Genomic DNA, 16,443 nt, shown 5'->3' with positions numbered 1-16,443 from the left:
TCTGCGGCCCTAAAACCTAATAGCAATTCCTTCTTGCATATAAAAATTGTATTTATAGCCAATATTATATATAAAAGTTGCCTTTTTGTTGTTGTTGGGTTGGATTTTGGACTCCAGTCACTTTTAGCATTTATTATATTATTTTCCCCAAATAAGTTTGTTATTTTCCTGGGAGACACAGGGGTAAATACATGGGATCATGATTTTACTGGAATGTATAACTGCATGTTTTTAGCAAACTTGTAATTTTAGATCTTTTTTTTTTTCTTGAATACACCAGACTTGGAAAATCAGGATGAATTTAAGTATGAACAAACTGTTTCCGTAACGGCATTTATTTAGATTTTTTTTTTCCACTTAACCTTGATCTGCTACAAATACTTTATATAAATCTGTTTATTTTTATATTCTCTCTGCATGCTTCGGGATTTCGCAGCCTTGTAACCACCAGCTTCTTTTCCCCCTCTAAAAAAGAGAAAAATTGTATAGCTTTGATATTTTTATTTTTAAATAATAAAATCAATAAAGTGGCTTGCTACGGAAAAATGCACTGTTTGTATAATCATGGAATTTTAACTAATAATGTGAAATGATGATGATAGTGAACCATATGTTGGTGTTTTGCTACTTTGGGCAAATTTGGGTGGGAGTAAAAGATGAGGATTTAGGGAAAAATAAAATACATACACATGGCTGCCGTCACACTGGCAGGAGCGGAGCCTCGTGCAGCAATTCAGCCTTTCTGTTCTGAAAACATCTTGACGTGACATCATAGAAATTATTTTCTTCTTTAATCCCAGGGATTTTTAGCCCTGCAGATGAGATCTAACTGGCCAGCACAAAACGGTGTTGGGGTCAGAGATGGGACAGGGCTTCTCCTCAGTGCTTTTGCTCCCTGGGGAGACACCAGTAGAGATGTTGAACCATGTTAATGCCAGCAGTAACCCAACAACCATCTTTCGTGGTGAAGAAGCTTCATCCTTTGGTAGAGTTGGCATCTCCAAACTCACCAATGCCACTGGGGGATCCCCCCTGGGACCATCGTGGCGTTGCTGCTCATGGTCTCCATGGGCTTTGTCTTCTTGGGGAAGACGTCCCAGCGTGAAATGCTGTTGGGGTTGGAGATGGGACAGGGCTTCTTTTCGATGCTCTTGTTCCCTGGTGAGATGCCAAACCTCACGACACCAGCTGTCACTCAACAACCATCTTCAGCAGTGAAGAACGTTCATCCTTTGGTTGGGTTTGCCAAGCTCATTGTGCCTCTCAAATCACCAGTCCCACGGGGTCATCCCCTCGGGACCGTCGTGGCTTTGCCACTCTTGGTCTCTGTTGGCTTCGTTGTCTTGTTGAAGGGTCTCCCAAAGCATCTGTCCACCACTTCCAGCCACAGTTACAGTGTATCAAGTGATTGAAGTGGCAAGATTCACCCGTCCTGCTCCCAGGTCTTGCCTGGGGTCATTGTGGTGCTATTTGGCTTACACCAAGACTTGACGGCAAAGCCTACGCCGAAAAAGCTCCCCTGGGAGAACCGTTGGGTCGTGACACGTTGGAGGATGGATGGATGGATGGAGAGGAGCACGCCCATCTTTCCCGAAGGAGCAATGCCAGGAACCAGCTGGGTTGGGGAGCTGCACGGTCAGACCGTGGCAGCTCCTCTTTCCACCCAGCATCAGAGCAGGGATGCGCTCGCTCGCGACACCGCTGGATCATGTGGCTTTTTTTTGGGAACCCATTCTCCATCCCTGCTGATCCTGGCTTGGTCCGCAGTTTTTCTCTTCTCTTACCACCTGGCACCCGTGCTCTGCGTGTTTCTCCTGATTTTGGGGTTTCTTTACCGTCTTAGGAGTGCTTTTATCCTAATTAAGGCTTTTATCCTAATTAAGTGGGACAAGACCAACCAGGTGCTCTGTGAAGCCACTTCCACCCCCCACCAGCTGTACCCGGACATGTTTTATCCATCGGGAGCATCTGCTGGAGAAGCTTGTCTCCATTTCTTGTCCTTGTTTCTTCTCCAGCGTCAGCAGGATGAGCAACAAGGTTCTGCCAAGCACTTTTTCCCTCTTGATGGAAGAAGATGTCAGATCTTGGTCTTTCTGGAAGGGGGATTCATGCCCAGCATCCATCCGGAGCTGTGGATGCCCATTTGGATCAGTGGACACCCATCTTGAGCCACAAGAGGCTCATCCAGAGCCGTGGATGACAGTCAGGATCCGTGGACGACACCCATCCGGAGTCACAGATGCCCATCGGAAGCTGTAGGTGTCCATCTGGAGCTACAGCCACTTGTCCAGAGCCAGGGATGTTCATCCAGATCCCTGGATGCCCATCCGGATCCCTGGACGCCCATTTGGAGCCACAAATGTCCATCCCATCACCACGAGACTTCAAGGAATCCTACCTCTTCCCAACATCCCATCTCCCTGGCAGCATTTCAATCCCCGTTTCACTCTTCACCACATCCCTGGATGCTGGCATCCACTGCGACCTCCCGCTCTCCTGTTACCCCCGGATCCACCGGATCCGCGCTGTGTAGTGAGGGATCATCAACCATGAACTCAAAAAGCCTCTTTCCACCTTGAAACCAAATATTTTTCTATTTAAAACCAAGCTTTTTCAGGCGGGTGAATAGGAACTGAGCTGCCAGTGCTGAAATTTTCCCTTCTTGCCTTCCCAACCATTTTTTTCGTTGGTATTTTTTTTCCCAAAAAAGCTACTTTTTTATGGACTTCAGCCTCAAAACCTGCACAATGGTGCCACTGGTCCAATAAATCCCATCATCAAGCATCTGGGCGTGCTCCAGTGCTGATACCAGTCACTGGTGCTGCCTTATGATAAAAAAAAATAAATAAAACAACAGGTGAAGGAGTAAACTTCAGGAATTAAATCTTAATTTCTGGAGGGATTGAAAGGCAAAATCCCATCTGGGAGATGATCCCCAGGGACTGGGAGCTTCCACCCCCCACCCACATTGTCACCCTGAAGGTTTTCCATCCGAACTCCACGCCAAAGAAAAGCAAAACTCCCACCCCCGAGGGATTTTTGTGGATCTCGGAGGATGGATTTTTGTGAATCCGCTGTTTCTTGGCACGGTTTGCGGAGGAAATCCTGGGAAATTGTCGCCCTGGACCCAAACTCAAACCAGTTGTTTTCGATTACGCCGCTTTAAAAATATCTCCGGAGGGGAGGAGGCGTGAGAGTCCATCCCGCGGGATGCCCAGACCCTCCGAGGATGTAGGGGGAAGGGGGGATGGAAAATTGTTGTTGGCGTAGCCGGGATATTTGATATCTTTTTTTTTCTTTTTCTTTTTTTTTTTTTTTAATTCCTCCTGCCAAGTCTCTCGCTCCTTGTCTCCCCCTTCGGGGCCAGGCAGCATTCCTGGAATAGCTGAGTCTGGTTGAGCAATGGTTTTTCTTGGCTGTTGGGTCCTTTTCCACTGGGAAGACACCGGTGGGAAGAAAGGGGTTGGGGGGGTCTTCACCTTCATTTTCTTCTCCTTTCTGCTACAATTTTCTCCTTTTTGCAACAGCAGGGCAGTGAAACCTCCGGGCAAGTGGTCCCCAGGGACATCCAGCTCGAGCAATGCCTAAATCCTTCTCCTTTGCCGTTGTCGGTACTGGATGGTGCCGTTGACTTTTGACGGGGGTGATGGGGCAGAGCGGCACCGCTGCGGTACTAACGTTTGCTCTGTCCCCCCCTTCTGTTTTTTTTTTTGGCAGAAATGGCGCCGAAATTGAAGAAAAAAGGGCATTCGGGCCGAGAGCAAAAAAAGGTAGGAGATGCGGCATCCATCCCATCTCACTTGAGTTGGGATTGAATCCTCGGGGAGGTTCAGGAGCGCCAAGAATGCCGGGAGGGACCGGTGCCGGCACACGTGGCTTGGCTGAGCCCATCGCTCAAAGAAGTTTTTGGGTTGCTTGGAAGGTGTCCCAAGCCACCCCAGCCTGGGGGATGTGGTTGGAAGGACACCAGGAAGGCGTTTTGGTGAATTGGGAGGTCATTGTTGTTGGCCAAAAAGAAGTTTGAGTCACCAGAGAGGGGTTTTGGTGACCAAAAAGGTGTTTTGGTGGCTGAGAGGTTATTGTGGTGACCAAAGAGGGGTTTTTGAGTCACCAGAGAGGGGTTTTGGTGGCCAAAAAGATGTTTTGGTGACTGGGAGGTCATGGTTGTTGGCCAAAGAGAGGTTTTGAGTCACCAGAGAGGGGTTTTGGTGGCCAAAAAGGTGTTTTGGTGGCTGGGGAGGCCTTTTGGAGACTGTGAGGTCATTGTTGGTGACCAAAGAGAGGTTTGAGTCACCAGAGAGGAGGTTTGGTGACCAAAAAAGTGTTTGGTGACTGAGAGGTCATTGTTGGTGACCAAAGAGAGGTTTTGAGTTCCCAGAGATGGAGTTGGGTTTTGGTGACCAAAAGGGTTTTTTTGGTGGTTGGGGAGGCCTTTTGGTGACTGGGAGGTCATTGTTGGTGACCAAAGAGAGGTTTTGAGTCACCAGAGAGGGGTTTTGGTGACCAAAAAGGTGTTTTGGTGGCTGGGAGGTCATTGTTGGTGACCAAAGAGAGGATTGAGTCACTGGAAAGGTGTTTTGGTGACCGAAAAGGTGTTTTGGTGCCTGGGAGGTCATTGTTGGTGACCAGAGAGAGGTTTTGGGTCACCAGAGAGGGGTTCTGGTGACCCAGAAAGTGGTTTGGTGACTGGGGGGGGGGGGTGCTTCAGTGGTGAGGAGGGCGGGCGTTTGGGTGACTAGGAGGGGTTTACTGGTGAGGTGTTTTGGTAACTCACTGGGGTTTTTTTCTCCTCCCTTAGCATCACCATCACCACCATCAACCGGTGCAGCAGCAACCGCCGCCGCCACAGCCTCCTCCGCCGCCACAACCGCAGCAGCCCCCGCCGCCCCCTCCACCGCCGCAGCCCTTACCACCGCAGCCGTTACCGCCCCAGCAGCCCCCGCCGCCCCCGCCGCCCCCTCCCGTTCCTCAACAAGCTCCACCGCCAATGAAATCTTCTCCTCCGCCTTTCGTCCCTGCGCAAGTCCCTGTCCTGGAGCACCCGCTGCCGGGGAACATGTTTGACACCATGACGCATTTCACCCAACCCATCATGCATCTGCCTCAGCCGGAGATGCCGCCCCACCTCCCCCAGCCGCCCGAGCACAGCACTCCTCCCCACCTCAACCAGCATGCCGTGGTGTCTCCTCCAGGTGAGCCCGACCTCTGGTCCTTCCCCCAGAGGATGAGGATGGTGGCGGTGGAGGGGTTTGTTACTCCCGGGGGGGTGAACGGGATGGATGGAGGAGCGGGAGTGGGTGGGCCAGGGGAGGTCCTGGGCTCCTGGTGTCCGTCGTGCCACCGTGTCCTTCCCTTTCTCCCCAGCTTTGCACAACGCTCTGCCTCAGCAGCCCTCCAGACCCAGTAACCGAGCTGCCGCGCTCCCCCCGAAGCCTTCGCGTCCACCGGCCGTCTCGCCGGCCATCAGCCAGCAACCCATGCTTCCTCAGCCGCCTCTGCCCCAGCCTCCCCAGGTCCTGCTGGAGGACGAAGAACCTCCGCCGCCGCACCACAACCTGCCTCTGAGCACCAGCCAGATGCAGCTCTACCTTCAGCAGCTGCAGAAAGTGCAGCAGCCGCAGACTCCTCTTCTCCCTTCAGTGAAGGTCCAGTCGCAGCCGCAGCCACCCCTGCAGCCGCCGGCTCACCCCGCGGTGCAGCAGCTGCAGCACCAGCCGCCGCCGCGGCCCATGCACATGCAACCCATGCCCTTCCCATCCCACATCCCCCAACCCCAACCGCCGCCGCAGCAACATCCGCCCCCGCAACCGCCCCCCGCCGCCCCCGCCGCCGCAGCCGGCCAAACCGCAGCAGGTCATCCAGCATCACCCGTCGCCGCGGCATCATAAGCCCGATCCCTACTCGACCGGTGAGCAGGAGGCGGGGGGCGGCGGTTGAGGCTACAGCTCGAGCCCAGTCGCCCTGCGTGAGGAGGGGGGGGGGACGTGGGGTGGTGGGGTGGCATCCGTGCGTCGGCCAGGCTCCGCCAGCACCCCTTGGTAGATGGTGGGGGGTGCAGAGGAAGCCCCCGGGAGCTGGAGCCTGATGTAACTGCCCAGCAATGCTGCTCTCCATCCCAAATCCTCCTAAAATTTGAGGAGAGGGACTGTGGGAGGATCTTGAGGGTCTCAGGGTTCTCAAATTTCTGAGAATCTCGTTTGTGACGATCCTCAGGTTCTCAAATTTGAAGATCTGAAGTCTTGGAGGAATTTGGGGATGTCAGAACTTTGAGGAACTCGATCTCAATTCCTTGAGGACCTCAAGAATCGCACGTTCTTGAGGATCTCGGGGTTCTCAAGTTCTTGAGGGACTCAAGGATCTCGTTTGTAAGGATCTCAAGGTTCTCAGATTTGTGAGGATCTTGAATATCTAAACTCTCGGAGGAACTGGGGGATGTCAGAACTTTGAGGAACTTGATCTCAACTCCTTGACCTTGAGAATCTTAAGTTCTTGAGGATCTCAAGGTTCTCAGATTTATGAGGATCTTGAATATCTAAAGTCTTGGAGGAACTTGGAGATGTCAGAACTGTGAGGAACTTGATCTCAATTCCTTGACCTTGAGAATCTCAAGTTCTTGAGGATCCTGAGGTTCTCAGATTTGTGAGGATCTTGAAGATCTGAAGTCCTGGACAAACTAGGGAATGTCAGAACTTTGAGGAAATTGATCTCAATTCCTTGAGGACCTTGAGAATCTCAAATTCTTGAGGATCTCAGGGTTCTCAAGTTTTTGAAGGACTAAAGGATCTCATTTGTAAGGATCCCAAGGTTCTCAGATTTGTGAGGATCTTGAAGATCTGAAGTCTTGGAGGAGCTGGGGGATGTCAGAACTTTGAGGAACTCGGATCTCAATTCCTTGAGGACCTCGAGAATTGCAAGTTCTTGAGGATCTCAGGGTTCTCAAGCTTTTGAGGAACTCAAGGATCTCATTTGAGAGCATCGCGAGGTTCTCAGATTTGTGAGGATCTTGAAGATCTGGAGTCTTGGAGGAACTGGGGGATATCAGAACTTTGAGGAACTCGATCTCAATTCCTTGACCTCGAGAATCTCAGGTTCTTGAGGATCTCAAGGTTCTCAGATTTGTGAGGATCCTGAGAAGATCTAAACTCTTGGAGGAACTTGGGGATGTCAGAACTTTGAGGAACTCGGATCTCAATTCCTTGAGGACCTCGAGAATTGCAAGTTCTTGAGTATCTCAGGGTTCTCAAGTTCTTGAGGGACTCGAGGATCTCATTTGGGAGAATCCCGAGGTTCTCAGATTTGTGAGGATCTTGAGTATCTAAAGTCCTGGAGGAACTTGGGGATGTCATCAATCTCAGTCCCTTGACCTCGAGAATCTCAAGTTCTTGAGGATCTCAGGGTTCTCAAGTTTTTGAGGGACTGGAGGATCTCATTTGTGAGGATCCTGAGGTTCTTAGATTTGAAGATCTAAGGTCTTGGAGGAACTCAGGGATGTCAGAACTTTGAGGAAATCGATCTCAATTCCCTGAGGACCTCAAGAATCACATTTTTGAGGAACTCGAGAATCTTCATTTTTGAGAATCTCAAGGATCTCAAATGTCTGCGGAACTCGGGAGTTCTCAGATCTTTGAAGGCCACAGGGTCCTCAGGTTTTTGAGTCTTCTTGGCCAGCCTAGCTGCATGCCAGCATCAGGAGGTCCCCCCAGGAGGCAGGGGGTCTGCTCCCCCCTCTTGGAGGAGGTCAGGGCTGTGGATGTTCCACAGAGGTGTCCTGGTGTTCCTCGGAGCGTGGCCTCCGATAACAGCCGCCTGGCTGCCAGGCAGAGGAGGTGGAAAGATCTTGGGGGGTAACCGGTGTGATGACCTCCAGCCATCCCCGGAATTGGAGGAAGCAGCTGATTAACGCGGCCATGGGCGATCCTGGATCTCCACGATGGAGAGCCCACTCCATGGTGCCACCACTGGCATTCCCAACGGGAAACATCCGCAGCCGGGATGACTCCGGACCTTCCAGACCCATAAAACCTCGGCAGTTTGGGGACAGCTCCTGCTTGTGTTGGCCACCTGGTCCCCACGTTGTGGCCCGTCGGGGCTTGGCTCCCGAAGTTGTCCTGCTCAGCCCCACGCGGGCGTAGGCAGGATAGATCCCGAGTTTTTAGGGATGGAGCAGGGGGAGGGCAGGCAGCTTGGACCTGATGCTTGAGCTGGACCTTGCCGGCTCCCAAAATCCCACCCGGAGAGCCCAGGCTGGGGGCAGGGAGGGGGCCAGGCAGGACCAGGGTGTCCCAGGGGAACCGTCCTACAGCTGGAAATAGTGCTGGACCCCCCAGAAGAACAAGGAGGAGGGGTCCCGGCAGTGGGGGGGGACATCAGAACCGAGCATTGCCCGGACCCGACAAACCACCGCGTAGCCTCGGAGCATCTTCTACTCCCTGGTGTTGGGTGGTGGCAGCGGTCCCAGCTGGGAGGAGGTGGCTGGGGTCCGCTGGGGACATCCCAGAGCCACATCCCAGGGCCACCCCGCTTCAGGCGGGGAGGGGGAGCTCGTCCCGTAGGGGGATGGCGTGCGCCGACTGGCTGATTTTTTTTATTTGTTTTTCGGGTGATGTCTGGCGTGCCGGTGGTGACGACGGTTAACTGATTGATGCCAAAACTGTTCCCAGGTCACTTGAGGGAAGCCCCTTCCCCTCTCATGATGCATTCCCCACAGATGCCGCAGTTCCAGGGTTTGGTCCACCAGTCGCCACCTCAACAAACTATCCAGCCAAAAAAACAGGTAAAAAGGAAAGCAGAGCACCCAACCGCGGGGGTCCCACCTGACGGGGACCAGCACCTTCCCACCGCCAGCTTGGGAGCACGCGCCGAAAGCCCAGGGGCCCTTGGCCAGTGGTTTGCATCAGGAATTTGGGGATGGAGAGAAGGGAGGGGATGAGGGAAGGGCATTCCAGAACGTTCCTTGATTCTTTTATCTGTCGCAGGAGATGAGAGCCGCCTCCGTCGTCCAGTCTCAGCCCATGGTGGTGAAGGAGGAGAAGATGCATTCGCCCGTCATCCGTAACGAGACCTTCAGTCCCCCGTTGCGGCAAGATCCGCCAAAACACCCGGAGAGCATCAAACCACCCGCGCACATCCCGCAACGTGAGTCTGGGGACAGACGTGTCCCCTCCCCTGAGTTGGTTCCCCCTCACCGTGGGGCTCCCAGAGGACCCCAGTAACCTCTGACAGGAGCCACTGGTTTTTAGGGACGGAGATGAAACCCATGGAGGGGGGACGACCCGTCATCAGACCCCCAGAGCAAAACCCCCCGCCACCAGGAGTGCAAGAGAAGGATCGGCAGAAACAAGAGCCGAAAACACCCGTTGCCCCAAAAAAGGTAACAGACCCTGGAAAAAAAATGGGAAAAAAACCTCCCAAAATTCAGAATTAAACCACCATGAGGCAGGACCGTGCTGGTGGCCTGGAGCTTGGTGTTTGGCCAAGAGCTGGGGTTCTTCACCTCCATGTTGCCCGCTTGGAGGTGCAAAGCACCTGGGAGAGGTCAGAGGGGTGGAGGTGGGACCCCCCTGCAGGCGGAGGAGCCGAGTGCTATCCAGAGGGACCTGGAGAGGCTCCAGCTGTGGGCCCAGGAGAACCTCAGAAGGTTCCACGAGGCCAGACACAAGGTCCTGTGGCTGGTCAGGATCGGTGCAGGTTGGGGCATGAAGGGATGGAGAGCGGCCCCAGGGAGAAGGGCGTGAGGGTGCTGGTGGGTGCAGCGCTGGACATGAGCTGCCCATGGGCACCTCCAGCCCAAAAAGCATCAGAAGCAGCATGGTCAGGAGGTCCAGGGGGGGGTGATGGTCCTACCTGGAGTCCTGGCTCAAGCTCTGGGCTCCTCGGGATGAGGACATGGATCTGTTGGAGCGGTGGGTGTGGAGGAGGCCACAAAGGTGCTCAGAGGGCTGGAGCATCTCTTGGGTGAGGATGGGCTGAGCTGGGGTTCTCCAGGCTGGAGAAGGCTCTGGGAAGACCTTCCCGTGGCCTTTCCAGGCGTAAAGGAGGTTTATAAAAGAGACTTTTGACCAAGACCTCATAAGACAAAGGGTCAGCGGCTTTAAACTGGGAGAGGGTGGGTTTAGACGGGACCTCAGGAGGAATATTCCATGCTGTGGGTGCTGGGTTGGATTCCCCGGAGAGGTGCTGGATGCTCCATCCCTGGAAACGTCCGAGGTTCTCTGAGCACCCTGATCTCACGGAAGGTCCCTGCTCACGGCAGGAGGGTGGGATGAGATGAGCTTGAAGGGTCCCTTACCCCCCCCAGCCCTTCCATGGTCCAAGTGTTGCGGGAGTGCCGGGTGCCGGAGGAGCCGGTCCTGCTCCGAGCGTGGCCTTGGGGGAGGAGATGCTGCCCAGGGTTGGGCCACTACCTCCTCCGGCCCCAGGGAACCAGAAGATGGTTTTGGGGATGATGCGGTGATGGTGAGCACCATCTCGGCAGCAGCGGGATCGTCGGCTGGATCTGCTTCCCCTCCCGGCGCGGCAGCTCCTGACCCCCCCGTCCTTCCCTCCTCAGGACCTGAAAATCAAGAACATGGGTTCCTGGGCGAGCTTGGTCCAGAAACATCCCACCACCCCGTCCTCCACGGCCAAGTCCTCCAGCGACAGCTTCGAGCAGTTCAAGAGGGCGGCGCGGGAGAAGGAGGAGCGGGAGAAGGCGCTGAAGGCTCAGGCGGAGCAGGTGGAAAGGGAGAAGGAGCGGCTGAGGCGGGAGCAGGAGCGGCTGAGGTGAGGCCACCACGGTGCTGGCACCACCAGCGTCACGGGGGGGGGGGGTCCTCAGCACGGCCAAGGGCGCGGGGAGGGAGGGGGGTGCGATCCTGGCAGGGCACGATCCGGTCTGGCACGGACCTGATCTGGCACAAATTAGTCCCGTCCCATGGCACAGATCCGATCCCATCCCAGGGCACAAACCTGATCCCGTCCCATGGCACAAACCTGATCCCGTCCCATGGCACAAACCTGATCCCATCCCACGGCACAAACCTGATCCCGTCCCACGGCACAAACCTGATCCCGTCCCACGGCACAAACCTGATCCCATCCCACGGCACAAACCTGATCCCGTCCCATGGCACAAATCTGATCCCGTCCCGTGGCACAAATCTGATCCCGTCCCGTGGCACAAATCTGATCCTGTCCATGACACAGATCTGATCCCGTCCCGTGGCACAAATCTGATCCTGTCCATGACACAGATCCGATCCAATCCCGTGGCACAAATCTGATCCCATCCCATGGCACGAATCCCATCCCATGGCATGAATCTGATCTGATCCACGGCATTGTCTGGTTTGGCAGCACAAACCTGATCTGGTCTGTGGCACAATCTGGTCCAACCACATGGCATAAAACTGATCTGATCCCTGGCACAATCTGATCTCGTGGCACAAATCCAATCTGATCTCATGGCACAAATCCGATCTGATCTCGTGGCACAAGCCCAATCTGATCCGTGGCACGATCCCATCTGGCGGCACGAATCGGATCCAGTCGTGCGGCACGATCTGCAGCTGCCTGATCCGTGGTGTGACGTGATCTTATCCCGTCTCGTGGCACGAATCCAATCTGATCTCATGGCACGATCCAGTCCGTGCTGTGATCTGTGCTGACGTGATCCGTGGCGTGACCCGATCTCATGGCACAGATCCAGTCAGATCTTGTGGCACGAATCGACACCGGCACCGGTGATCCGCAGTGCACCGTGCCGGGCGCTCAGCACCAGGGGTGCCCATCCCCCACCTGTGCCGGGGCCTGCAGCTGGGAGCAAACTGGGACCAGGCTTGGCCTGACGGCGCTTCCCGGGGTTTTTTGGCAGGAGCCGGGAGGACGAGGATGCCATGGAGCAGGCGCGCCGGGTGCACGAGGAGGTGCGGCGGCGCCAGGAGCAGCAGCAGCAGCAGCAGCAGCAGCAGCAACAGCAGCAGCAGCAGCAGCAGCAGCAGCAGCAGCAAGTGGCGGCGGCAGCGGCGCCCCAAGCCCAGAGCTCGCAGCCCCAGTCCTCCCAGTCCATGTTGGATCAGCAGCGGGAGATGGCCAGGAAGCGGGAGCAGGAGCGGAGGCGCCGGGAAGCGGTGAGTGGGGAACCGGGGCAGCACCAGCGATGTGGGAAAATCCCCCAGGAAGCAAAAAAAAAAAAACCAGACAGGGATTCTAAAAAATCCCTGGGGATGCTGAAAAATGCCTGGAGATGCCAAAAAATGCTCGAGAATGCTGAAAAATCTCCAGGGACACTGATAAATCCCTGGGGATGCTGAAAAAATCCACAGGGATGCTGAAAAATCCCTGGAAATGCAGAAAAATGCACAGGGAAGCTGAGAAAATCCCTTGAGGATGCTGAAAAATCCCCGGGAAAGTCAAAAATTCTCAAGTATGCCAGAAAATCCTCACAGATCCCCAAAAAATCCCTAAGGATCCCCCAAAAATCCCTAGGGATGCTGTAAAATCCACAGAGATGCCAAAAAAAAAAAAAATCCAGGGATGCTGAAAAAACCCTGAGACACCAAAAAAATGCCCAACTACAAGGAAAAATCGCCAGGGAAGCCCAAAAATCCTCAGGGATTCCCAGTAATTCCCAGGGAAGCTGGAAAATCCTGAAAAATTCCTGGAGCTGCTAAAAAATCCCTGGGGGTGCAGAAATAATAAATCCTGGGAATGGTGAAAAGAATCCTGGGAATGGTGGGAAAACTCTGGATCATGCCAGAAACTCTCAGGGCTGCCAAAAAATCCCTGGCAGTTCCTAAAAAATACCAGAGGCTGGTGGAAATGAAATGGGAATGGCAGAAAAAATCTGGGAAATGGCAGGAAAAATCCTGGGAATGGTGAAAAATTCCTGGGAATGGCAGGAAAAATCCTAGGAATGGTGAAAAAAATCCTGGGAATGCCCAAATATCCCAGGAATGGTGAAAAATCCCCAGGGATGCCAGAAAGTGATTCTTGGCAGTGCTGAAAAATCCTTGGAGACACCAAAAAATTGCATGGGGCTGCCAAAAAAAAAAAACGGGAATGGTGAAATAATCCTGGGAATGGCAAAAAAACAAATCCTGGGAATGGTGGGAAAACTCTGGATCATGCCAGAAAGTCTCAGGGCTGCCAAAAAATCCCTGGCGGTTCCTAAAAAATCCTGGAGGCTGGTGGAAATTAAATGGGAATGGCAGGAATAATCTGGGAAATGGCAGGAAAAATCCTGGGAATGGTGAAAAAAATCCCAGGAATGGTGAAAAAATTCCTGGGAAGCCCCTGACGGCTCTTTTCCCTTCTTTTGCAGATGGCAGCGACGATCGACATGAATTTCCAGAGCGATTTACTGGCAATATTTGAGGAAAACCTTTTCTAATGGCGCCTGGAGAATTTTGGGAATTTTGGGTTCTTTTCCTCCCGATTTGACTCTTTAAAAAAAAAAAAAAAAGTCAAAAAAAAAAAAAACACACAAAAAAAAATAATTCTCCTTTTTTTTTTTCCCCCCATTTCCCTGGCAAAAAAAAAAAAAAAAAGCTTCGGACTCTCCGTTAAGTGTTAAAAAAAAAAAATAAATAAAAAATCTCCGGGATCGGGATCGTCCCGCATGTACCGACCGGCGCAGGGATCGGCGGGGTCTGCCTTACCCCCCTGGACTTTCACTTTCAGGTTTTTTTTTTTGTTTTTTCCTTATTTTTCCTCTTTTTTTTTTTTTTTTTTCATCTTTTCCCCCCCCCCCCTTTTCACACCAATAAATAGGAAAACGAGTCCAAAATTCAAATCCCAGCCAAAAAAAATAAAACCCAAACCTCAATCCAGATGGGAAATGGCTGGGAAAAGGTGCCCCTCCCCCACCCCCCCTCCGCCACCCCTGTCACTGTATATTCCGGAGTTTCTTTTTGTTTGTTTTTGTTTTGGTTTTTTTTTTGTTTTGTTTTTTTTTTGTCTTTATTTTTCACGTATTTTGGGTTTTTTCGTGATAAAAAGGTTCAGCGGCGGCACAACGGGCGCTTCACAATAAACCCCATTTTTGGATGGTTTTTCCTTTTGGCCTTTCAGGATAAAATTTGGCGTCGGAGGGGGAAGGGGGGGATCTACAGGGAACGGGGTGGGGGGGAGCCGGGACCCCACCCGCTGCTCGTCCGTCGTCCTCCCTCACCTTTCTTCCCATTTTCCTCCTTTTTCCTAATTTTTTATATCTTTTTTCCTCCTTTTTTCTCCCTTTTGCATCTTTATTTTCCCTCATGCTTGAAATTCTTTCTGAAATTCTGAATTTTTTAAATTGAAATTTAAAAGTTTTGGCCTTTTTTCCCCTTTTCCCTCCTTTTTTCTTTGTCTTATTTTTTATTCTTCTCTTCCTTTTTTTCCTTTTTCCTCCTTTTTTAACTTTATCTTAATTTTCATTTTTCTCTTCCCTCTTTTCCCTTTTTTCACTTCTTCCTCTTTTCTTTTGTCTCATTTTTCCTTTATTTTTCCTTCTTTCCATTTGTCCTCCTTTTTTTAAATTTTATCCCATTTTTCTTTTTCTCTTTTCCGTTTTTTCACTTCTTCCTCTTTTTGTCTCATTTTTCCTTTCTTTTTCCTTTTTTCCTCCTTTTTTCCTCTCTTTTTCCCTTTTTCCTTCCCTTTTTTCCCCCTCTTTATCTCCTTCTTTCTTCCTTTTCCCCCCTTTTCCCCTCCCCCATCCCACCCCCTGCTATTCCCCCACTTCAACCTTTTTCTCCCTTTTTACCCCCAAAAGCCGCCGGGTTCTTATTTTTATTATTTTAAAGTGGTTTTTTTTTCTCTCTCTTTCGTCAAGTTGATGATTTGATTATTATTTTTATTAATTTTTTTAATCATAAAAAAAAATATCTTACAAAATCTCCAGGTGTTTGAGTGGGGGCGGGGCGGCTGCCCCTCCCTCCATTAATATTATTATTATTATTATTATTATTAATATGATGCTGATGATGCTGTTCGGGCTCCATCCCCCCCGGTGCCATAGCCCCTCCCCCCCGATCCCAGCGGGATCCGCTCCGGAGCCGTCGGTGGGTGTTTCCGTAATTCCTGGGAGTTGCAGTTGGGTCGGTGCCGATCGCGGAATAAACGCAGCAGTTTGGGGTTTTGTACAAAAATCGCCGCTTTTGGCCCCATTTTTTCCACCCTCACCCTGGGCTGGCGGGAGGGGCACCCTGGGGGGGGAGGGGGCGGGGGGGGCCATGGTTGGGGCACCCATCCCCCACCCAGCGAGCCTCATCCCCTCCTCACTAAAAACGCTAAATTTTCACTTGATACTGGAAAAAACTGGAAATTCCGGGATCTATTTTAAAATTCTCTAAAATTTCAATTTTAGTTTGACATTTTGAAACCTTAAATTTGGGTAAGTTTTACAACTTAAAATTGAAAATGAAAACTTTTGAATGAAAATGACTTTTTTATTTAAAATTAACTTGAAAACTGAAGTTTTAAAATTTAATATTGAAAGTTGAAAGTTCATAATTTTTTGCTTAAAACTTTAGATTTTAAAAATATTGAAAATTAAAACTTCAGAATTTTTTGTTTAAAACTGAAGTTTGTTGTAAAATTTAATATTGAAAATTAAACCCAGATTTTTTTGTTTAAAACTTTTAAGTTTTTAAATATAATATTGGAAATTAAAACTTCAGAATTTTTCATTTAAAACTGAAGTTTTAAAATGTAATATTGAAAATTAAAACCTGAATTTTTTGTTTGAAATTAACTTGAAAACGGAAGTGTACATTTAAAAATTAATGTTTAGTATAAAATGAAACTTTTGATGCTTTGAAAAACTTTTAAGTGTAAAAATGAAACCTAACTTTTAAAAACCTAAAAATTAAATTTTAGGTGCTGATTTTTTAAAATTTAACTTTGAAAGTTGCATTTAATAGTAATTAGCAGATTTTAGCTCTTTGCAAAAATAATTTTTCATTGAACAGGAAAATTTTCATTCAGAAGTTGAAATGAAAAATGAAAATTTCAATTCTTAATAACTAACACGTCAGGTTACAGTTCGTATTTAAAATATTTTAAAATTTTGATTTTAAAAAAAATTTGATTTTAAGCAATTTGATGTGGCCGTGGGATCCCGCTGCAGAGATAATTGACATATGAAATTATTGGGAATCAATTATGAATTAAATAATTCGGGATTCCAAAGGCGGCACCAGACGCTGTAACCGGGGCCCGAGTCTGAGCTGGGGGGGGGGGGGGGGGAGGGGCAGCCCCTCCCCCACCCTGGGCGGGGCCTTGGGGAGGGGGGAGGGGCGGCTGGGCGGGGCAAGACCGGGAAAAATTGGGGGGGGGAAAGGAAAAGGGGAGAAAAAGGTTTAAAAAAAGGTTAAAAAGGGGGAAGAGGGGGAAAAGGTATAAAAGGGGAGAAAAGGTAAAAATAAAAAAAACCTAAAAAGGTAAAAAAGGTCCAAAATGGCCCAAAGGGCCGAACCCTCCCCG

General features: G+C 50.8%; 1 protein-coding gene across 1 annotated transcript in view; it reads left to right on the top strand.

Annotated features, from left to right (window-relative positions):
* Window positions 1-13,491, top strand: part of BRD4 (bromodomain containing 4) — a 57,300-nt gene extending 43,809 nt beyond the window's left edge. Inside the window, 10 exon segments of the mRNA XM_040613349.1 lie at window positions 3,718-3,770; window positions 4,799-5,192; window positions 5,365-5,812; window positions 5,814-5,908; window positions 8,661-8,773; window positions 8,976-9,135; window positions 9,240-9,370; window positions 10,550-10,761; window positions 11,852-12,107; window positions 13,301-13,491. Coding sequence (XP_040469283.1) covers window positions 3,718-3,770; window positions 4,799-5,192; window positions 5,365-5,812; window positions 5,814-5,908; window positions 8,661-8,773; window positions 8,976-9,135; window positions 9,240-9,370; window positions 10,550-10,761; window positions 11,852-12,107; window positions 13,301-13,369 — 1,931 coding nt within the window. The 3' untranslated portion in view covers window positions 13,370-13,491.
* Window positions 13,492-16,443: the final 2,952 nt, after the last annotated feature.

This window comes from Falco naumanni, chromosome 13 (assembly GCF_017639655.2).
Source record: "Falco naumanni isolate bFalNau1 chromosome 13, bFalNau1.pat, whole genome shotgun sequence".
Taxonomy (NCBI): Eukaryota; Metazoa; Chordata; class Aves; order Falconiformes; family Falconidae; genus Falco; species Falco naumanni.
Note: the sequence above shows the minus strand (reverse complement) of the source record. Positions and strands in the feature narration are given on the sequence as shown.